The sequence below is a fragment of the Sciurus carolinensis genome, chromosome 13 (assembly GCF_902686445.1).
Source record: "Sciurus carolinensis chromosome 13, mSciCar1.2, whole genome shotgun sequence".
Classification (NCBI taxonomy): domain Eukaryota; kingdom Metazoa; phylum Chordata; class Mammalia; order Rodentia; family Sciuridae; genus Sciurus; species Sciurus carolinensis.
The window spans coordinates 9312001-9332429 of record NC_062225.1 but is presented as its reverse complement, the minus strand read 5'-3'; the positions used below and the strand labels follow the sequence as shown (position 1 = coordinate 9332429).

Here is a 20429-nt window from a genome sequence, read left to right as displayed (position 1 = left end):
AAGCCCCTTGGGATTTTCATACCAAATTTTTAAAACATTTGGTACAAAGAGAGAGGACTTTGTATGTAGGAGAACGACAAAACATTTTTTTCCATGGCCCCACATATGTTAGAAAAGAGCTCTACCACTGAGTTACTTGGCCACTGAGCTGAATCTGCCAGCATCTTGATCTAGGCCTTCCTGTCTCCAGAAATGTGGGAAGTTCATTTCTGGTATTTATAAGTCACTCAGCAGGGGTATTTTGTTATAGCAGCCTGAACAGACTAAGACACTTAGCAAATACTGTTGAGCAAATATGTAAATGGAAGACAATTCATTTAGCAGCTCCGAGGGTCTCCAGGCAGAGCACCTGAGAACTCTGAAGGTGGATTGAGTTGCTTCCTGCTACAGGACACTCCTGGCTTATCAGCAGAGCTGTTTCCTCATGCAGAACTTAGGGGACGTTATCACACTCAGAACCTCTGACTTGAAGCACCCTTAAGGCTTGGCACCTAAGCTCTCCTCAAACATTGTGAGAGACATAAAAGAAATCTCCCAAAAGCAGGACCAGAATAAACCCAGCTTAAATGAAAATGCATGAAAGATGTGAGTGAGACAGGTGCCCGGTTTTCTTAGTGGTGGTAAAATGGGGTTCAACATGTGTACGACAAGAAGCCTGGAGCCCCGGCATTTTCCTCTGGAATGGTTTCCAGGCAAAGGATGTTCACTGAGCATCGTGAGAAGCAGATATTGACATGGAATTGAATAGAATTGGGTTAAATCGATACAGACATGAATCCTACCTCTTTAACACGCCTTCTTATTGATGAATGTTTTCCAGTTGGTAACTATGATTCTTTAAGAGTATTTTTTTCTTTTCAAAAAAATGGAAATAAATTACTGATGAAAAGTTTTGAAAGAGGATTGCTTCAAACTACACTGCCGTGTTGCACATGGAAATAGTGGCCCCGGGTGCCTCAGTCACGGTGCGTCTGACTGCTGTGCTTTTCTGTGTGACGGTATCTCCAACGAAAGCACTCCTGTAGAGGGCACTCCGACCCTTGGTAGTGACGGAGACTTCAGTAATGATTTTGGATGTGTCGTGTCCCACTGAACTGGAATCTATAAATCCCACAGAAACCATTCCTATTTTGCTACTGAACGTTGGAGCCCCAGGGGAGTACCAAGTACATCCTTTATATCAAATGGCGATCGTTTTCACACTTAGTTAGGAAGTATGAACTTAGCTTCGACAAGATTTACTTGCAGTACACTCTTTTTAAAAATATTTTTCTAGTTGCCAATGGTCCTTTATTTTATTTATATGTGAAGCTGAGAATCAAACCCAGTGCCTCACACAGGCTAGGCAAGCACTCTACCCCTGAGCCACAGCCCCAGCTCTGCAGTACATTCTGGCAATGTCTTCTCATCACTGTTGTTCCATGGAGGATATGGCTGCTCCCTGGGTCCCCACACCCACCCATGTCAGCTTCAGCAGGTTGTAAGTGGCAGGTGAATGAGCCTCCATTTCTTCCCTGGGAAAAGGGGACAAGGGCTAATTCTTAAGAAATAGTCTCATCACTTCATTTGTAGTTATTTAAAAGTCATTTTCTGTGGGCCTTGATGGTCTCATCAATTCAATATATGACTTAAAATAAGAATCAAGGGTTTTTTTTTTTTTAAATAGAACCATCAAAACTCAGTGTTTGCTTGTTCTTTAAATCTTACAACTGTCTGAGTTAATCAATGCTGATCTTTTAGTCCCTTGGAATCTTTGAAAACCACAAAAATAACAACAAAACCACCAGTTGCGCTTTTAACCGTCAATGGGAAGAAATGGGTTGAGATGATAAGAAATGTTAAATCTGATGCTAAAAGATGGAAAAAGAAAACCTGGGAAGGTGGCTCCCGTACTTCCTGAAGGCATGAACTTGGTTCCCATCAGATCCTAGTTAAGAGAGAATTTAAATGTTGTCTTAGAAGAAAATACTGGGGGAGATGTGGGGCAAGGGGGAGGATCTCCACAAGACAAATGAGAGATGATAATTAAACACATAATGTTCATCCTACAACAATCCAAACAGAACTTTGATTTTCTTCCTAGTGGATAAATTTCTTGTCCTCAGGCAAAATTAAATCCATGCCCCATAGTTTTTTATAAATCCAGCCTCTCCAAGGGACTATCCGCATTCTCTAAGATAACTTGATGTGTAATTGATGTGTAATTTTTTTTTTTTTTTTTTCTGCTTCTCTCTGGTACCTTGGGCAGCCTGTACCTCTGGAGTCACTGTCCTATACCTCGGGGGCTCACTAAGCACTTTTCTTTAGTTGTCCCCATCTGGTATTTGTGAGCTCAATATTAACAGACTTTTTTTCTCCTGCCTGCTGGAGAAAGTCGACTGCATTACATGGAGAACTCATTACAGGGAAGGCACCAAGCCCTTAGCCACGGGCAGGTTTAAAAGTGGGGAAGTAAATGAAGACAACAGGTTATTAGCTGTCTTTCGGGCAGATCTCAAATGGGAAAGACCTGCACCAGCATTTGCTAGAAGAGGCCCAGAGAGAGCAGCGGTGAGCCAGTCAGGGCAGTGGGGAGAAGTTGGTCTCAGGTTTGTTTTTGTTTGTTTGTTGCTGTGTGGCAGGTGGAACCCAGGGTCTTGACATGCTAGCCAAAGCTCTACCTCTGGCCTACACTCCTGTCCTGTTAACTTTTCCGTGTCCTCCATAGTGTGCAGGCCTGGAACCTGACAGGCAGTTCCCGTGTCACCGCTTCCCTTTCACACGCTGTGGGCATGCCAGGAAAACAGCGCAGAAGGGAAGCCCTGGCTTTGCTAAGGACTGCTACCTCGGGTTATGGTTTCTTAAAGGAGTGGCTAGATGTTTGCCTGGGCTGCAGCTCTGAACCGCGGAGTCTTTCAAAAGATCACAAGACACAGCACTGTCAAGGCCATCTTTAAAGGCAGCTCAGGAATTAAGGAAATTCCAGAGGTTACCTTATAAGCCAAGGCAGGAAGGAGCCAGGTCCGGGGCCCAGACGCAGCGCGATGGGGAAGCTTAGAGCTGGGGTTGGTGCCGGTGGGAACCACAGAGCAGCCTGCTGGCTGGGCGGGCGGAGAGAGAGGGCGAGCGAGGGGGTGTCCTGACGCCGGGAGCGTGGCTGGCAGGGTGGCATCCCCTGGATGCCTCCCGCCTTCCCTGGCCCGGGGGACCTCACTGGTCCTCACCGTTTTGCGTCGGGCTGCGCGGGCCACGAGGCCCCTGTTCGCAGCCAGTCTCCTGGAGTGGGGCGGGAGGACCGGCCTCGGTGGCGCTTGGCCCGCAGCCTGTTGGCTTGTCGCCCACCAGGCGGGTCCCGCCCCCGGCAAGGACCCGCCGAGCTCTGGCAGCGGCGCCGGCCAGCCCGCTCCTCTCCGCTGCGCGCCCAGTCGTCCAGCGCAGCAGCTCCGCGTGCGCCCCTCGCCCTCCAGCCTCTGCCCAGCCACTGCCGCCATGGTCGCGTCCTCCACGCGGCCCGCCGTCCTGGCCCTGACCGGGCTGGCGCTGCTCCTGCTGCTGTGCCTTGGTCCAGGTGAGTGGTGCGACAGAGGCTGAGAACAGCGCGCGGTCCCAGGGTGGAGTTGGCACCGGCTGGCGCTGCCAGCGTGCCGGCAGAGAGATGGCCGATGGGTTGGAGGCTCAGGGACCCCCGTCTCAGCCTGAACAGGACCCAGGGGTTGTAGCAGAACAAGGTGTAAAATTTTGCAGCTGCCGAAGTGGTGTGAAGTGGTGTGAAGTGGTGTGAAGTGATGCGCTCCAGCGGGCCGAGAGAGGCAGGATCAAGCAAGGGGAGGGTCTCAGATCGGAGAGGCACCCTTGGGAGAAGAGGTCCGAAGGGTGGTCAGGAGGAATTTCGGGGATTAAGGAGAGGGACGGAGGGGTTTTAAATGGGGGTGGTGCTCTTGGAGGGAACCCAAGGGCGGCTGATGGCACCCTCGGGAGGATTCCCTTCCAGGCAGGCGCTGGGAAATGGTTAATACGGTTCCAATCTGCAACGCTGAGCTGAGCGCAGGCCTCACCCCAGATAGGGAACTGCTCTTAAAGCAGTAATGCTTCACCTCCTCTGTTTCTTGGATCACTCAGAGAACAGGCTGAAAACGTGGAAAAGTCCCTGTTCGTTTTCCATTAAAAGTGCCACACAGGCACATTCAGAATGAAGGAAGTTGGGAGGTTCAACCTGCCTGAACCCTGGGTGCTCACAGATTCCACCTTAAGAGCCTCAATCCCAAACTCTACCTTTCGTCCTGAGATACCACCCTCTCCTTCTGGTTCACAATTGACCTTCTGTGCACATGAGTATCTTTGAGGCTACAACTCAGGTATTGGGACCTCCTATTTACTGCTAAGCCCCGTGGGGAGAAAGCACAAAGTGACTTGCCAAGCACCTGAGACTGGTGCTTGTCCTGCTACAAAGTAGCTGGACACTCTCTAATGGAAATAGAAGACCCACTAGATTGCTAGATTATCCAAACAAACTCCAGGTTGAGGAGACACAGGAGAGAGGTGGGAGCTCTGGGGTCTTTAGAATTGGGGGGGGGGTTAAGGTTGGAGAGGTTATCCTTCTAAATTACAACCACAGGTGAGGTTCATCAATAATCTCCCATCGACTGCATGATTTATGTACCTCCTCCTCTTTCTCACATTTTAAGACGCACATCTGAAGAAGTCATGTGAATGCTGGCTATAAGCCACTCATTTCCAAGGCTCATATTTCCTTTAGTTCGTGCCAAGAACTTTATGGTAGGAGTCATTGAAAATATTATCCTCATCAAGTTGAACTCATGTGGAAGTTCTTATGACAAAATGAAAAGCTCTAAGGAGTCCCAAAGGTGACTCCTTATGAGATCCAAAATCATTTAATGCAGAAAATGATCATGATCCCTTCCTGATGAATTTCTTAATAGCTAGCACCTTCAAAGGGGCATGTTGTGTCATTCTGAACCTGCTGAATTTGCTAGGAAATCTCATTCCAGGTAATTAGATTTGATAAATATAAAAATGCTTATTATCACAGCCTGGAAATAATAACTGGTGATATTGTGATTAAAAAATGTCTACAGAAAATACATCACATCCATTATTTATCCTTTATTCCTTTCAGTGGCATTAGCTGAGACTTGGTGGGACTTCCATTTCTGGAGCAGTAGTGACACATATATGCTAGAAGAAATTGCTGCCTCATGATAAATACCCAAGTCCAGAATCTATTTCAGTATGAGACCGTATTTCCCTCCTTAATCGTTAAGCACCTTCACAGAAGGCAAACAGATGGAGGGGTGATCACTCTGTGTGCACTACCTGTGAGTTGTTAGAGATGGACAAGTGTTACACCATTCATGAGTGCTAATTTTAGGGCCAAGAGGTGTATAGTCTGCCTTGGCAAATATTTTCATAGATTTCTTCATTGCTTCTTAAGGTTAGAAGGGAGATTCAGACTTTAAGAGTAGCCCCACCTCATCCAATCAGATAAATCTCTCTATGGTAATCTGGTCAAGTACTCAGCTCTGTTGATTTATGTTCATTTGCTTGCAGTCTCCTGAGGGGAACTTCTTGGGCCACTTGTTTCATCTTTTGGTGGCTGCCCAGGCATTGGAAACATTACTTCATTCCCTAATCTAGTCCTCCTTCCAGAAGTTTCTAGGCGAACACCAAAATGCCTTCAATTTTTTCTCCTCTAACACATCCTCAGGCCCTAGTCTGCCCTGGACACCCTCCTTGGACCACTACTCCTTGTTTTGATGACCTTCTTCAAGTGAGATTTTGTGAACTGAATCAAATAGAGGAATGGTCTGATCAGAGCCGTCCCTGAGGTTGCCGCAGACACCCAGCCTTCCTATGCAAGACAAGAGAACAAGAATCACTTCTGTCCCCTTCCCTTTAGTGTAGTCTCTAGAGATTCTTCCCCAGCCATTTCCATGTCATCCAACCCCTGCAAATAGTATGGTCATGTAAGATATCACCCATAATGGAATGCTTTGGGTCGCAAAAGGAGGTACTGTCATTAATTGACAGGGACAATAGGTATAAATTAAGACTGTCCTTGGAGAGCTGGGAAGTGTGGTCAGTGTACCCATGAGTTATGACAGAAGTGCTTGGGAGGCAAATAGCTTAGTAAGTTCTAGAAGCTTGTTATCCCATCCCAGAGGCCAGGCCAGTAGGCCCCCTGGATGGTGAAGCTACTCGAAAGGCAACAGGTGGCACTCAGATCCAAAAGCCTCCATGGGTGAGTAGGTGAGGGGCCTCTTATAAAGCATGGGCAGAGTCTGCGATTTTTTTTTTTTTTTAACCAACTGATGTTTACAGTTGAAAATTCAAGGATTCAGTGCAACTCTGAAATTGATTTCTGCTTTTATTCCTTTAGGTGGCATAAGTGCAAATAAACTCAAGCAGATGCTTCAGAAACAAGAAGGTAAATGTGCCCCAAATGGATAAGGGCTGCATTCTTAACTGAATGGAAATGAAACGACACTGTTCAATGTGCCCACTGGAGTCTTATATTTAGAAAGTCAAGAGTATTTACTTCTTAAGAATTTTGCAATATGAAGGGTTTATTCTGTGCGTATGTGGTATAGTATTTTATTAGATAAATATTATTGCTGGTAAATGTGTGTAGGTTCTTTTCTGGAAAGCTGTCAATGTGGACTTAGACAAAATAGTGCCAATTGAATGCTGTTTCAGATCCATGAAGAACCTTGGAGCTTGTATCTAAACTTGGGCACGTGCAACTTTACTTGACAATGTGGGCTTGGAACTGCGTAGTTCTGGTATTCTGTGTTATTAGCAATTGTGGGAGGGCATTTCCATAGGGTTACCTTTCAATTGCCAATTTCTCATGGAAAGAGTGCTCCTAAGATAAATGTGGTAGACAGCAGCGAGATGTGGTTGAAATAGAGTGACAAAATACAGGTTCTGGGCCTGCTGCCCTTAGTTAAGTCAATTGGATCCATTGTGTGGTCTCGTGAATGTCATTTCTCCTCTCCCAGCCTGTGTCTTCTTCTAGAAAATCATCCTAGAATTAGTAAGTGCAACTACATTTCTGACATGAAGTCTGACCACGTATTCTTTCTCCCTCCTGGTTCACAGAGAACCTCCTGGTTCATAGGCTAAAGTCGGCTCCCAGTGTGAGGCCCTCAGTCCCTGATTCCCATATTTCTCAGTTGCTTTTCAGGGACCCCCTACAGGTGCCTGGAGTTCAGCTGACCCCTCCCAGGGAAGGAAATTCCTGGGAGGGGCTCTCAGCATCCTTCCCAGCATTTCTGGCCACCTGTGAGGCTCTGGATTATCTCTGATTTGGGCAGAAACCTCCCCTCCCTGGGCTGGGTGGTCATAAGAACGTCACCTCACAGATGCCCGGGTGAGCGACTCTCTCGCACAGCCAGCCTATCAGATGTGAGCAAACTGATGAGATAATCATGACTCCTGGGTGTGCATCCTCAGATCCCTACTCACACGAATCCAAGAAACACATATCAAGCACCTGTTGTATACAAAACAACAACCCCTGATAGTCATCCATGTTCTTAGTTTCATTATCCCATAAATTCTTCCTAACAACACTGAGTCTCCTAGGCATGTCCTACTGAAGTGCACCTTTTAAGAAATTGAGACTATGATGGGAAGACATTAAATGGGAAGACATTAAAGGGAGTGGTTAATGCAAAAGTTAGTACCCTTGGAGACTCAGCAGAATGGGTAGTGATCAGACTGAGGCTCAGAGACAGCTCATTGGCCATCGTGTTCTCCAGCAGCCTGATGTGCACACCTGGGGCCCTGCGAGCTGGGTCTGATCCCTGCTCATCACTCCAGTTCTTTCTTCCTACTTCAGCACGAGATTCCCCTGCCTGTACATGCAATGAACATACTCTGTGTGCATGTGTGACACTAGATGTGCATTTCTGTTTCCTGAATGAAGAGGCCAAGGGTTAAGCCACCAGCCTCTGCTAAGCCCTGAGCTGGGGGCACGTGAGCGATTTCCAGGGGAGGAGCTGAATCTCATTGCTACCCTGAAAAGCTACAAGTTGAAAGTGAGTCCCGGTTCCTTTATGTGGCTGCCCACAAATAGGAAATCGTGATAGCAAAGAGCATGGAGCTGACCACCTGAAATGGTATCTTGTCAGATGCGTGTAAGAATAATCCAGAGCCAAACCATCCTGGGTATAAGAGTGGCTTCACTCCATAGCAAAAGTCATTGTTGGGGAAAGGGAATCAGGGATGACAGGTAGGTAGGAGGAATAAGTTCTAATGTTCCACAGCATGACTCTCATGTTCTGAGCGGTAGAGTTCATATCAATTTGTTACATATTTTATAAAGAACTCCAAGAGAGGAGTTCAGAGCTTCCCAACATGAAGGAATAATAAATGGTTAAGGAGAAGGTAATGTGAATTGCTGATGGACTCACTATACATTGCGCGTGTACTGAGTGATCACACTGTATCTCATACCTATGTACAACTACTATGTATGAATTTTAAAACGTAGTTCAACTACAGTAAAATTCTAGTAACAGAAAGAATATTTTTTTTAATCATTCTTTGTCATTTTGGGGTGGAAATTGTTCATTTCAGCACCTGCTCTGACTAAGACCAAAGTGGCCATGGATGAGAGTAAAGCCAAAGAATTCCTGAGCAGCCTGAAGCGCCAGAAGCGGCAGCTGTGGGACCGGACTCGACCAGAGGTGCAGCAGTGGTACCAGCAGTTCCTCTACATGGGCTTTGATGAAGCGGTGGGTGCACTTGCCTGCAGGCAGGCTGGTGGGGGTAGAGGCTGCCTGGGGAAACAGGACCCAAGAAATTAGGTCTTGCTCTTTGGTTTAGTCTATTTTCTATTGCTGTATCAAAATACACGAAGCAGGGCATTTTATAAGGGAGAGAGGTTTATTTAGCTCATGGTTCTGCAGATCCAAGAGCGTGATGCCGAGCTCTTTCTGCTCTGGTGAAGACCTGCTGGTAGATGGTGTTGCAACTGCAGGAGAATGTGCAGGAAAGGTCTGGGTATATTTAGAACTAGTACAGCAAATGTTGTAAGGTGTAGACATAGATTCTTTTGAGGGAAAATACCTCTTTTTGGTATCCTTAAGCTGGTCATGCTGACCTCTGTGCATAAGAACATTATAAAAAGTTAGTTATTCATAGTAAGGGTTGTTAATCATTGAAGAAGATCCACCATAGAGAAAAGCTATTGGTAAGGTGTGATTTTAGGGGACCATGTGTCTTTAAATTCATTCTCCATCATTCTCTCTCTTTTCCTCCAGAAATTTGAAGATGACATCACCTATTGGCTAAACCGGGATCGAAATGGACACGACTACTATGGTGATTACTACCAACGTCACTACGATGAAGACTCTGCCATTGGTCCCCGGAGCCCCCATAGCTTTAGGCATGGAGCCAGTGTCAATTATGATGACTACTGACCATCACTGCCACACACGTATAAGAAACCCGTGGTGCTTCCCTTAGGTATCTCACAGTCCCTTACACTATGTGGTTTCTGTTGTGGATCTTTTCAACCCAAGTTTTGTGACTTTTGATATTTCATGCAAGTACCTAATAATATCTCATTTAAAACTGGAAATAAAAAGCATTTTGTCAAAAACAGAAGGCTCAGAATTTATTTGGGTGAAAATCGAGCTGGTGACTTTTCTTGTTCCTTTGATGCTTTGAAGTTGAAGCATCCTTTGAGAGCCATTATCGTCACAGTAATTTTTACTACCTCCCAGACAGACACTATAATGGAGGAAGAGTTCTTCAATTGATTAAAATGCAATCTATACTAAGTACAAAATATAAAACCAGAAGAGAATCTAGTTGAAAATGACTCCCAGTTACAAGACATGATTTGGAGGATTCTAATTATTACACAGGCTTTTGAAGGCTTTTTTGATTCCAGTCCCTGAGCCAGAACTGGACCACCCAGGAAGTGAAGCTAGATCATCCAGGAAATTAAGAGCAATAGAAAATCATCTGAAGATGATTTAAGTGACATGCTCATCTACAAATTTAAAAAAATTAAACTTTGCTCAAAGAATTTAAGAAAGATTGAAGAATATACTTTTATTATATTAAAATAATTCCAGGTGAATGCAAGGAAGAGAAAGGGAAAGAGGGAGAGGAGGAAGAAGATGGGAAGGAGATGTTGAGGGAGCTGGGCCCTTACTCGTCACAGGAAGCTTGGTCCAGTCCATGCCATTCCTGCAGAGCTGCAGAGGGCCTGCAGGGGAGGAGACGGACAGCCTGGCAGAAGCAACTCCGAAGCCCTCTTGTACTTCCGGGGAATGTGACAATTGAATGAAGGGCTTTTTATGCTTTTCCACTGAAAAAAATGTATTTGCCGATTTTGCATATTACCTCTGGAACACATTCTCATTCATAAACCCTAGGTGAAAAAACAACCCTGGATTTAGCAGGAAACCCTGGATTCAGGACAAGTGTTTATGGGTAATTACATACAAAAATTCATCTGTCTTTTTCTTGGAATATTTATGACTTTTGTAAAAACTTGTGATGACATATGACACAAAATTTACCATTTTAACCATTTTTAGGTCTATATTCGTATCACCACCATCCATTCAGGACTTTTCCACCAACCAAATCTCAAACTCTGAACCCATTAAGCAACAGCTCCCCATATGGCCCTTTCCCTGGTTTCTGGTGACCACCATCTGCTTTCTCTGTCTGTGAAATTGACGAATGTAGGTTCCTGGCACAAGTAGAAATGTGCGCTTCTCGTCTCTGTGTCTGGCTTATTCACTGGGCGCGCCTTGACGTTCATCATGCTGTGGTGTGTCAGAAGTTCTTTCCTTTTGAAGGCACAATAAGATTCCATCATCTGTGCCACATTTTGTTTTCCACTTATCTGTCAGTGCACACCTGGGTCACCTCCAGCTTTGGGCTATAGTGCTACAGTGACTCATGCTGCCATGAGCTTGGGTGTACCAGTGGGTTTTGAGTCTTTGATTCAATTCTCTTTGGAATTGCAGGATGCTACAATAATTTGGTTTAAGAACAGTCATATGGTTTTCCTCAGCAGCTCCACCACTTGATATGCTCATCCTTATCACTTTTGTGCTGTTTCTTGGGAGGGCTGGCCGAACCAGACGGCAATGCTAAAGAGGAGAAAGGGAGGGCGCTTGGAGACATCTTCGTTTCATTTCTACTCCTTAAGGAAATGATTTCTATGCTTCCCCATTAACTAAGTTTGCTGGTTGCTTTTTGAAGATGTCTGTATTATTCAGTATTCCCCAGAGAACCAACCAGTGGGAAACACACACAGGGGTGTGCACTTGTGAGTAGATCCGGTCTCATGATCACAGAGGAGGACACATTTACAGAGGTGTCTGCAACCTGGAGAGCCAGGGAGGCTAACAGGGCTCAGTCCAAGAATCCAGAACACTAACCCTTGCCATGGCCCCTTTCAAGGTGAGAAAATTTACTTCTAAAAATGTGCTAAGAAAAGATGTTTATGTGATATATGGTCAATGAAGGATTTTCCTTGTTGACTGAGAAAATGTCACTTTTCCTTTGAAATCTGTTAATATGGTGAATTTTATTAATGAAAATCTAATGTTAATCAATTAAGTAATTAAATTTCTGAAATTTAACCAAACTCTGTGTTTATCAGCAGGAGTGGTACTGGGGATTTGACCCAGGGATGTTCTATCACTGAGCTAGATTCCCAGTCCTTTTTTATTTGAGAGTCTAAGTTGCTGAGGCTGGTCTTTAACTTGCCATCCTCCTGCCTCAGCCTCCCAAGTCACTGGGTATACAGGTATGTGCCACCATGCCCAGGAAATAAACCAAATTTGATCATGATGTATCATGGTTGTTCATTTGCTGCTGGATCGGGGTTGGATATATTTGTTTGGAATTTCTGCATCCACATATATGAATAAGATTGGCCTGTAGCTTTCCTTCTAGTTCTTCACTGGTCAGTTTGGGTATGAAGGATATGCTGGCTGTATATAATGATTTGATGGTGTTTTCTCTAATATTTTTGTGTTAGAATGGTAAGAATGAAATTATCTGTTTCCTGAATATTTGGTAGTATTCAGATAAAGACATTTGAATACAGTGTTGTCTCTTTGGGAAAAATTTTGACTATTGATTGCATTTCATTTACAGTTAAAGAATTATTCTGATCTGTGTTTCTGAGGCTATTTTGCTTACTTCCGTTTTTCTAGAATGTTATCCATGATATCTAAGTTCTGAAGTGTGAGAAGGGTTGCTCTTCTGTCCTCTTCTCTGTTGTTCTTTGTATGTGTGATTGTGTTCTTTTTGCCATTCAGTTTTATTTCTGCCCCCTTAAAAGATGATCCAGGTCCTGATGAGCTTTTGCCTTGTTGACATCTTTTCTATGTCTCTATTTTGTGAATTCCTATTCTTTTATTTTCCTTCCATTTGTTTGGTCTTTCATTTAAGTAGTTCTTAGCTCCATTTTGAGAGACTTTCCACTGCCAAAGACAAGAACTTAATGCTCCAAGTATTGTATCACAGGAGTTTGTGAAAAATTAGATGGTGAGATCTTCTAATTTCAATTATGATTTATCTTCTGATCTATGAGTTGATTTACTAAATTTCCAAGTGAGCAAATTTTTCTGATCTCTTACTTACTCTGCTGACTAACTTAATTGCATTATGGTAAGCAACATGGTCTGGCAGCTGCTGGTCCTCTGAAGTGTCCTGTGGCCAGCACTGTTACACGTGTGCTTTAGGGAATGTCTTTCCCAGATGTCACATGCAGGCAAGTCCCTCAATTCAAACTGCAGGGTCCACATTTTCTTTCTTCCTGAGGTGTTTTTTCTTTTCTTTATTTTTTTGTCTGTCATTTCTAGCAATCACTAAGAAATGTGCTAAAATCTCTTGCTCCGATGATGGCCTCGATGGTGTTTTGCTTTAATTTTGCTGGTCTGGCTTTGTATATTATGGGATGATACAAATTTAAAATTGATACATTTTCCTGGCAAATGGAATTATTATGTAACAAATTTTCCTATTTTGAGTAATGCTTTTTTTTTTTTTTTTTTTGCCTGAATTCTCCTCTTAGTGTTGTTAATACTTTACTGATCTATCTTTTCTATATTTGTTTTTTAATGCTTCTGGGTACTCTAGATATGTCTGTTATAATGATTATATAGCTTAATTTTGTTTCTAAAAGAAGAATTAAGGATTTAACTATAGAACACAGTCCACTCATATTTATTTAATATGTGATGAACATTTATCCATTTTCCTGCATAATGAACTCAGGACCCCAGACATGCTATGGACATGCTCTTCTACTGGGCTATACTATACTCACAGCCCCTATTTCTAACAGGACAGTTTGGACTTCTGATTTGCCCTATTTCCCTTATTTCTTTTCCACTCTCTTCCTTGATTTGGACCCTTTTATTTTTCATTGCTCAATGATTCTTTCTGCTCTACTTCTTCTCAAGGTCTAGACTAGTTCTGTTCTACCAGTGCCTGTTTGCCTTATTTAATACAGTACTCAGCAACAGTTACAGGTAACCAACAGCCAGTCTTAGTCTTCTCCTGGACTGTCAGTGTGCCTTGAATTCCCTCTCCAAATTTAATGCTATTGTAAGTTGGCATTTTATATCTAGTCTGTCTTATTTTCCACACAAATTGTCTTTGCATCACATATAGTCATTGGTCTGTTTAGATTGTCACATTTTACTTTGACTTACTCTTTCTTCTTTCCAGTCAGACCAAGTGGTCATTTGTTTTTTCAAATTGAATTTACATCCTTCAGAATTGGTTAAGTGAGGGTCTTTCACAGTAAACTCGAGTTTGACACTTTACTTTGTATGATTTGACAGAATTGTTTTACTTAATCGGTACTTTCAAGATATTACTTTAGACAAGATTCAAGATGGTGGAGTAGAAAAAGCCTGTATTCCTAGGGGCTCAGTGGCTTGGGCTTCGAGCAGCAGGAATACTGCTCCTCAGTGAGGTGGGGGAAAGAGGGATTTCACTAAAATTCAATATTGGACAGTCGGAGTGCCTTCGAGACTCAGAAACTTGAGTATATTAAACAAAGAAGAGATCACTGAAACTGAGTCCTTGCGGCAGTGACAGCAGGTAGCACAACTGGTTCACTGCGGGGGGACATAGAAATACAGACATGGTGCAGAAAATCCTGAGGTAAAACAGGCAGCCTGGTCTTGAGACCAGGGCAAAGGACAGATAGCATGTGTAATAGATGATTGGGTCAGGAAATGGGAACTAATTTAAGAGGAAATAAAATGCTAATACTTCCAGAACACTTCCCCCTCCTCAAAACCTGTTGCCAAGGTTACCTGCCTCTAGTCACTTGTTCCTCCCAGCAAGGGGTTGTTAATGACTACCCCCTGGGCATCCCCCTCTGGTCTTTCTGGGCAGATAGGGAGAGGTGGCCCCTGGGCAGCTCTTTTCTCACCTTTTGGTCACCTTTTGGCAGGATGGAAGGAGGGGAAATGAGAAGAAAAGAAACCTAAAATTCATAAAAGGTACAGATACCCCACTCCCTTGGACACGAGCCCTGGCACCCCTCCTCTCTGGAGGAGTCCCTCTCTTTCTTTCTCTCTCTCTCTCTCTCTCTGTGTTCTATCCTTTAAATAAAACTCATTTTCTTGCCTCAGCATTTCTCAGGTGTTTACTCTTCAACACCAGGGAACAAGGACCCAATCCTGATTTTTAAGACCAGTTTCGATCTTAGCTGATCATAGGCCACACTGTGCACTGGTGCTTGAAAGGTACTCTCTGTTTCCCAACAGGCCTTGGAGAGCTAAGATGGGAGCCATCTTGAAGTGACCACAGGGCAGCTGCTGCTGAGGAGCTAGGAGAGCATAGCAAACACTGCCACAGGATCCAGGCAGGTGCCTACCCACCAGGTGGCCTAGGATGTACCTAGCAGAAGGCAAAGAGAAGATTGCATCCAGGGGGATTTGAATTGGAAAAGGGAAGGGGAAGCCAGCTCACTTCTCCTTTGAGTCTGCCAGTTCACATAACCTGCTGAAGTGCATCTAGAATCTGAACAGGTGGGTGTGAATAAAATCAGGGACTAGCCTGGAATGCCTGTGGTCCCCAGCAGCAGAATGTGTGGAGGATTGGTTCTCCTGTTCCCAATGAACTCCTGAGAGAGGCTCCTGAGATCCTGACCCCCACCAGAGATTGGTAAATGCCAGGCCCTAGAGGTGTGTTGATTTCATCTCTCCAGAGGAAACACCACCCAGCAAAACCCCTGAGGCCTGATTAGAACTAAGCCCCACTTGCCAGAACTTTACTCATAGAACTTTGCAGCAGGCCCACCCTGGGAATGCATTGATCTGGTCTCTTGAGGACAAAACTCCAACTGATAGTATTTCCCATCCCACCCAACCTTATACTGAGAAAAAGGGAAATTGAGACTTATTTCAACCAGATTCACTCTTAGGTCACTCCAGCTGACAGATCAGAGAGCAACCCCCAAAGAGAAAGGGGTTAACAATACCCAGACTTTGCTCTGGTTCTCAACAGATAGTTCAAAAAGAAACAGAGTTGAGGGCTGGGATATAGCTCTATTGGTAGAGTGCTTGTCTTGCCTGCATAAGGTGCTGAGTTCAATTTCTAGCACTACCACCAAAAGGATAAAAATGAACTAATATGGGCTGTAGCCTTGCCTCTCTCATGTGAGGCACATAAAAATAAATAAAGAGATTGTGTCCATCTACAACTAAAAAAATATTTTAAAAAGTTGGGCATAGGCAGTGACCATCCATTCTCATTGACTATTTTGATCACCTCTGTGGACATGATTCTGTCATTTTTCATTAAGAATTATTTTCTTTTTCTTTTCTAGCTTGCTTGCTTTCTATGTGTATTCTTGTTGTGCTAATTGGGTCAGGGGCTTATATATATATTTATATATTTGTTTCTTTTTTTCATTTTTACCATTTTTTAAATGTATCTATTATTTCTTGCCTTGTCTTTTGAGGGTTGGGGGTTTTGGTTTGTATATTTGAGTGTTTGGTTTATTTTTGTTTTCATTTTTTTTGTCTCTTTCTCTCTTTATTTCCCCCGCTAACAGCCAAATTCTATTGTTCTTTCTTTCTCTCTTTACTTTGTTTCTATTTGTCTCCTTCCTCCTTGTAAACATCACCTGCTATATCTCCTCTGCATTTTCTGTTCATTTTTTGAAATTGCAAACTATTTTCTTCCTTCTTAGCACATTTTCTTTTCTCTCAGTTAACAGTATTTTTATCATCTTTTACAACTAATTGATTTACATAACTCCTTCCCCCACCTCTAATGCTAATGCAGTTATTAGTGCTCTGGATTACATAGTTAACACCTGATGCTTGCTTTAAAGTTAGATCAACTTCATGTTGTTGTTTTTACTGTTGACAATTGCTGACCCCACCATTCCTTGTGTGTGTGTGTGTGTGTGTGTGTGTGTGGTAATTAGTGTTGTAAGGTCTCATATTAGGGACTGGTTAAGTATTTTAATGCTATGTATTGTTCCCATTGGTTGGTGCTATTGCTTGCTTTTGCCCTATTCTGTGACGTGCTGGGAACCTACAGGATAATATGAGTTCACAGGGTAGAGACTCTGCTGCTGAACTCAACTCAACCAAAACACAATGCACCTTGCTCCCCACACAAATTAGCGACACACAATCTTCAGCTATACTTTAATACAAAGGATAGAAGAGACAAAAACCCAAATTAACAACCAGGCCCCAAGCAGAAACAGCTATGAGTGAGCCCCCAGGTCCCACCCATGGACATCCATTGCTGCAGCAAAAACAGAAATAAGCAAAGGCAGTGGATACCACACCTACAAGGAGGTCTCAATCCAGATCACTCTAGGAAACTTGACAAGTAAAGAATATACCCTAAAAAGACCCACACATAAGGGTAGAAGAGAAATACCACCCAACAGATGAATAAAACCCAACACAGGAACACAAAAATATGAAAAACCAAGGTAACATGACATAAAGTTCATAATTCACTAGCAATTGACCCAAAAGATATTGAAGGGGATAAAATATCAGAGAAGGTATTTTAAAGAATCATGATAAAAACAATCAATGAATGCCAAGAGAACACAGAGAAACAACTGAATGCACTGAGAAAGTCAGTACAGGATATGAATAAGAAATTCAATAAGGAGTTAGGAATATTAAAGAACTAAACTGAAATATTGGAAATAAGAGGCACTATGAATCAAGTAAAATGTTCAGTGGAAAATCAAATAGACCTTGCTAAAGGCAGATTCTCCAATCTGAAAGACAAATTGGCCAGCTTTGAACATTCAGACAGTGTTAAAGAAAAGAAAATAAGTAACCATAATCAGAATATACAACAACTCAGAGACAACATGAAGAGACCAAATTTAACAATCACTGGAATTAAGGAGGATTATGAGATGCAGGCTAAAGGAATTGATAACCTCTTCAGGGAAATAATAGAAAATTTTCCAAACCCTGAGAATAAGATGCATATCAAGATAGAAGAGGCAGACAGAACCCCAAATAGACCATATCTGAAAAGAACCTCTCCATAAAACATTATAATTAAAATGTTTAGCATAGAGAAAAAGGATAGCATTTCAAAAGCCTCAAGAGAAAAACATCAGGTCACATTTAGAGGAAAGTCTAGCAAAATCACTTCCAACTTCTCAGCACAAACTCCAAAAGCCAGAAAGCTTTGAATGATGTGTTCCAAATCCTGAAAGAAAAGAACTGTCAACCAAAACTTCTATATCCAGTAAAGCTATCCTTCAAAATCATGTTAAATCAACATGGCAGAAATTAATAAACATCTCCCTATAATAATCCTCAATGTAAATGGTCTCAACTTTCCAATTAAGTCATAGGATGGAAGAATGGATGAAAAAATAAGACCCAACTATATGAAGTTTGCAAGAGATGCACCTTAGAGGCAAAGACAACCACAGGTTGAAAGTGAAAACATGTAAACTGATATACAACGCAAATGGAATCCCAAAACAAGCAGGAGCAAGTACTCTGATATCTGACAAAGCAGACTTCAAACAAAAGTTAATCATAAGAGACAAAGAATGTCACTTTATACTGTAAGGGAAAAATCCAACAAGAAGATATAACAATAATAAACATTTATGTCCCCAATGTGGGTGCAACTAATTGCATAAAAGAGACACTACTCAAACTGAAGCCTCAGATAGGCACTAGTACAATAATACTGTGTGATTTCAAAGCACCTCTCTCACCATTAAATAGGTAATCCAGACATAAACTCAGTAAAGACTCTTTGGACCTGAAAAATATTAGATCAAGTGAACTTAACAGACATCTATAGAATATTTCATCCAACACGATCTGAATGTTTTCTTTTCAGTGACTCATGAAATCCCCTCCAAAATAGACCATATTTTAGGCCTCAAAATGACTCTTAGCAAATCCTGGAAAACTGTTATAATTCCTTATATCCTATCAGATCATAATGGAATAAAATTAGAAATCAACAACAAAACCCTACATAAAATATCTAAACACATGGAGCCTAAACAATACTCTTTTGAATGATGTTTGGGTAATAGAATAAATCAAAGGTGAAATTAAAGATTCTTAGACTCAAATGAGAATAGTGATAACAACATATCAGAACTTCTGGGACATTAGGAAGGCAGTTCTAATAGGAAAGTTTATAGCTCTGAGTACCTACATAAGAAAATCAGAAAGATCCCTAAAGATGCATCTCAAGGCCCTTGAAAAAGAAGAGCAAATCAATTCCAAAACCAGTAGAAAGAAGGCAATAATTAAGTCAGAGCTGAAATCAATGAAATTGAGAATAAAAATACAAATAATCAATAAAACAACTAGTTGGTTCTTTAAAAAGATGAACAAGAGTCATAAGCTCTGAGGCAAACTAAAAGTTAGAAAACACAAATTAATAAAATTAGAGATTAAAAAAAGGAGAAATCACCACAGACATTACAGAAATCTATCAGATTATTAAGGACTATTTTGAAAATTTATACTCCAATAAGTTGGAAAACCTAGAAGAAATGTATCTATTTCCAGACACATCCAACCTGTCAAAACTGAATTAAGAGGACACAGAAAACCTAAACAGACCAATAGCTACCAATGAGATAGAAGCAGTAATAAAAAGATTTCCAACAAAGAAATGCCCGGGACCAGATTGATTCTCAACTGAATTGTACCAAACTTTTAAAAAAGAAATAATGCCCATACTCCTTAAATTATTCTATGAAATAGAAAGGGATGAAATACTTCCAAATTCATTCTATGAAGCCAGTATCACACTCATATCAAAACCTGATAAGGATACATCAAGCAAAGAAAACTACAACCAATATCACTGATGAACTTAGATGCAAAAATATTTAATAAAATATTAGTAAATCATATCTAACAACATACTAAGAATATTGTACAGCACAAACAAGTTGGTTTTTATTCTAGAGATGCAAGGATCAATAAATATCTTGATATACACAGATCAATAAATGTAATGCATCACAAATAGAATTAAGAACAAAAATCACTTAGTTATCTCAACAGATGCAGAGAAGGCCTTTGAGAAAATTCATAATAAGAACAATGAAAACACTATGGACAAAAGGAACCTATTTCAACATCATGAAGGCTATTTATGAAAAAACCCAAAGCCAACCTCATAGTCAATGGTGAAAAAATTTTCAACATCCCTAGTAATAAGGGAAATGCAAATCAAAACTACCCTAAGATTTCATCTCACCCCAATTAGAATGGCGATTATCAAGAATACAAGCAACAATAGGTGTTGGCGAGGATGTGGTGAAAAAGGAACACTCATACATTGCTGGTGGGGTTGCAAATTAGTGCAGCCACTCTGGAAAGCAGTGTGGAGATTCCTCAGAAAGCTTGGAATGGAAACACCATTTGACCCAGCTGTCCCACTCCTTGGCCTATACCCAAAGGACTTAAAATCAGCATACTACAGAGATACAGCCACATCAATGTTCATTGCTGCTCAATTCACCATAGCCAGATTGTGGAACCAACCTAGATGCCCTTCAGTTGATGAATGGATAAAGAAACTGTGGCATATTTATACAATGGAATATTACTCCGCAATGAAGAATGATAAAATTATGGCATTTGTAGGCAAATGGTCGAAATTGGAGAATATCATGCTAAGTGAGATAAGCCAATCTCAAAAAACTAAAGGACGAATGATCTCGCTGATAAGCGGATGAGGACATATAATGGGGGGTGGGAGGGGCTAGCATTAGGTTTAGGGTTAGGTTTAGAGTTAGGCTAAGGAGGGCGGTAAGAATGAAGGAAAGAAGGACTGTGTAGAGGGAAAAGAGGGGTGGGAGGGGTGGGGGGGAGGGGAAAAATAAAATAAACATCATTACCCTATGTAAACGTAAAAAAAAAAAAAAAATGGAAAACCAC

The 20429-nt window shown here is 42.1% G+C and overlaps 1 protein-coding gene across 1 annotated transcript; it reads left to right on the top strand.

Moving 5' to 3' along the window:
* The first annotated feature begins 3338 nt into the window (after positions 1-3338).
* Positions 3339-9649, top strand: Ecrg4 (ECRG4 augurin precursor). The gene is made up of 4 exons (XM_047523407.1): positions 3339-3547; positions 6377-6424; positions 8581-8738; positions 9267-9649. Exons 1-4 carry the CDS (start codon positions 3469-3471, stop codon positions 9426-9428), a joined length of 447 nt encoding a protein of 148 aa, XP_047379363.1. The 5' UTR covers positions 3339-3468; the 3' UTR covers positions 9429-9649.
* The last annotated feature ends 10780 nt before the right edge of the window (positions 9650-20429 follow it).

What these genes read in the sequence shown, in the direction of transcription:
- Ecrg4 (XM_047523407.1), top strand. Translation starts at nt 3,469, where the DNA reads ATGGTCGCGTCCTCCACGCGGCCCGCCGTCCTGGCCCTGACCGGGCTG. An exon ending in GATGCTTCAGAAACAAGAAG is followed by an intron (nt 6,425 to 8,580) that starts GTAAATGTGCCC and finishes TGTTCATTTCAG; the next exon opens with CACCTGCTCTGACTAAGACC. An exon ending in ACATGGGCTTTGATGAAGCG is followed by an intron (nt 8,739 to 9,266) that starts GTGGGTGCACTT and finishes CTTTTCCTCCAG; the next exon opens with AAATTTGAAGATGACATCAC.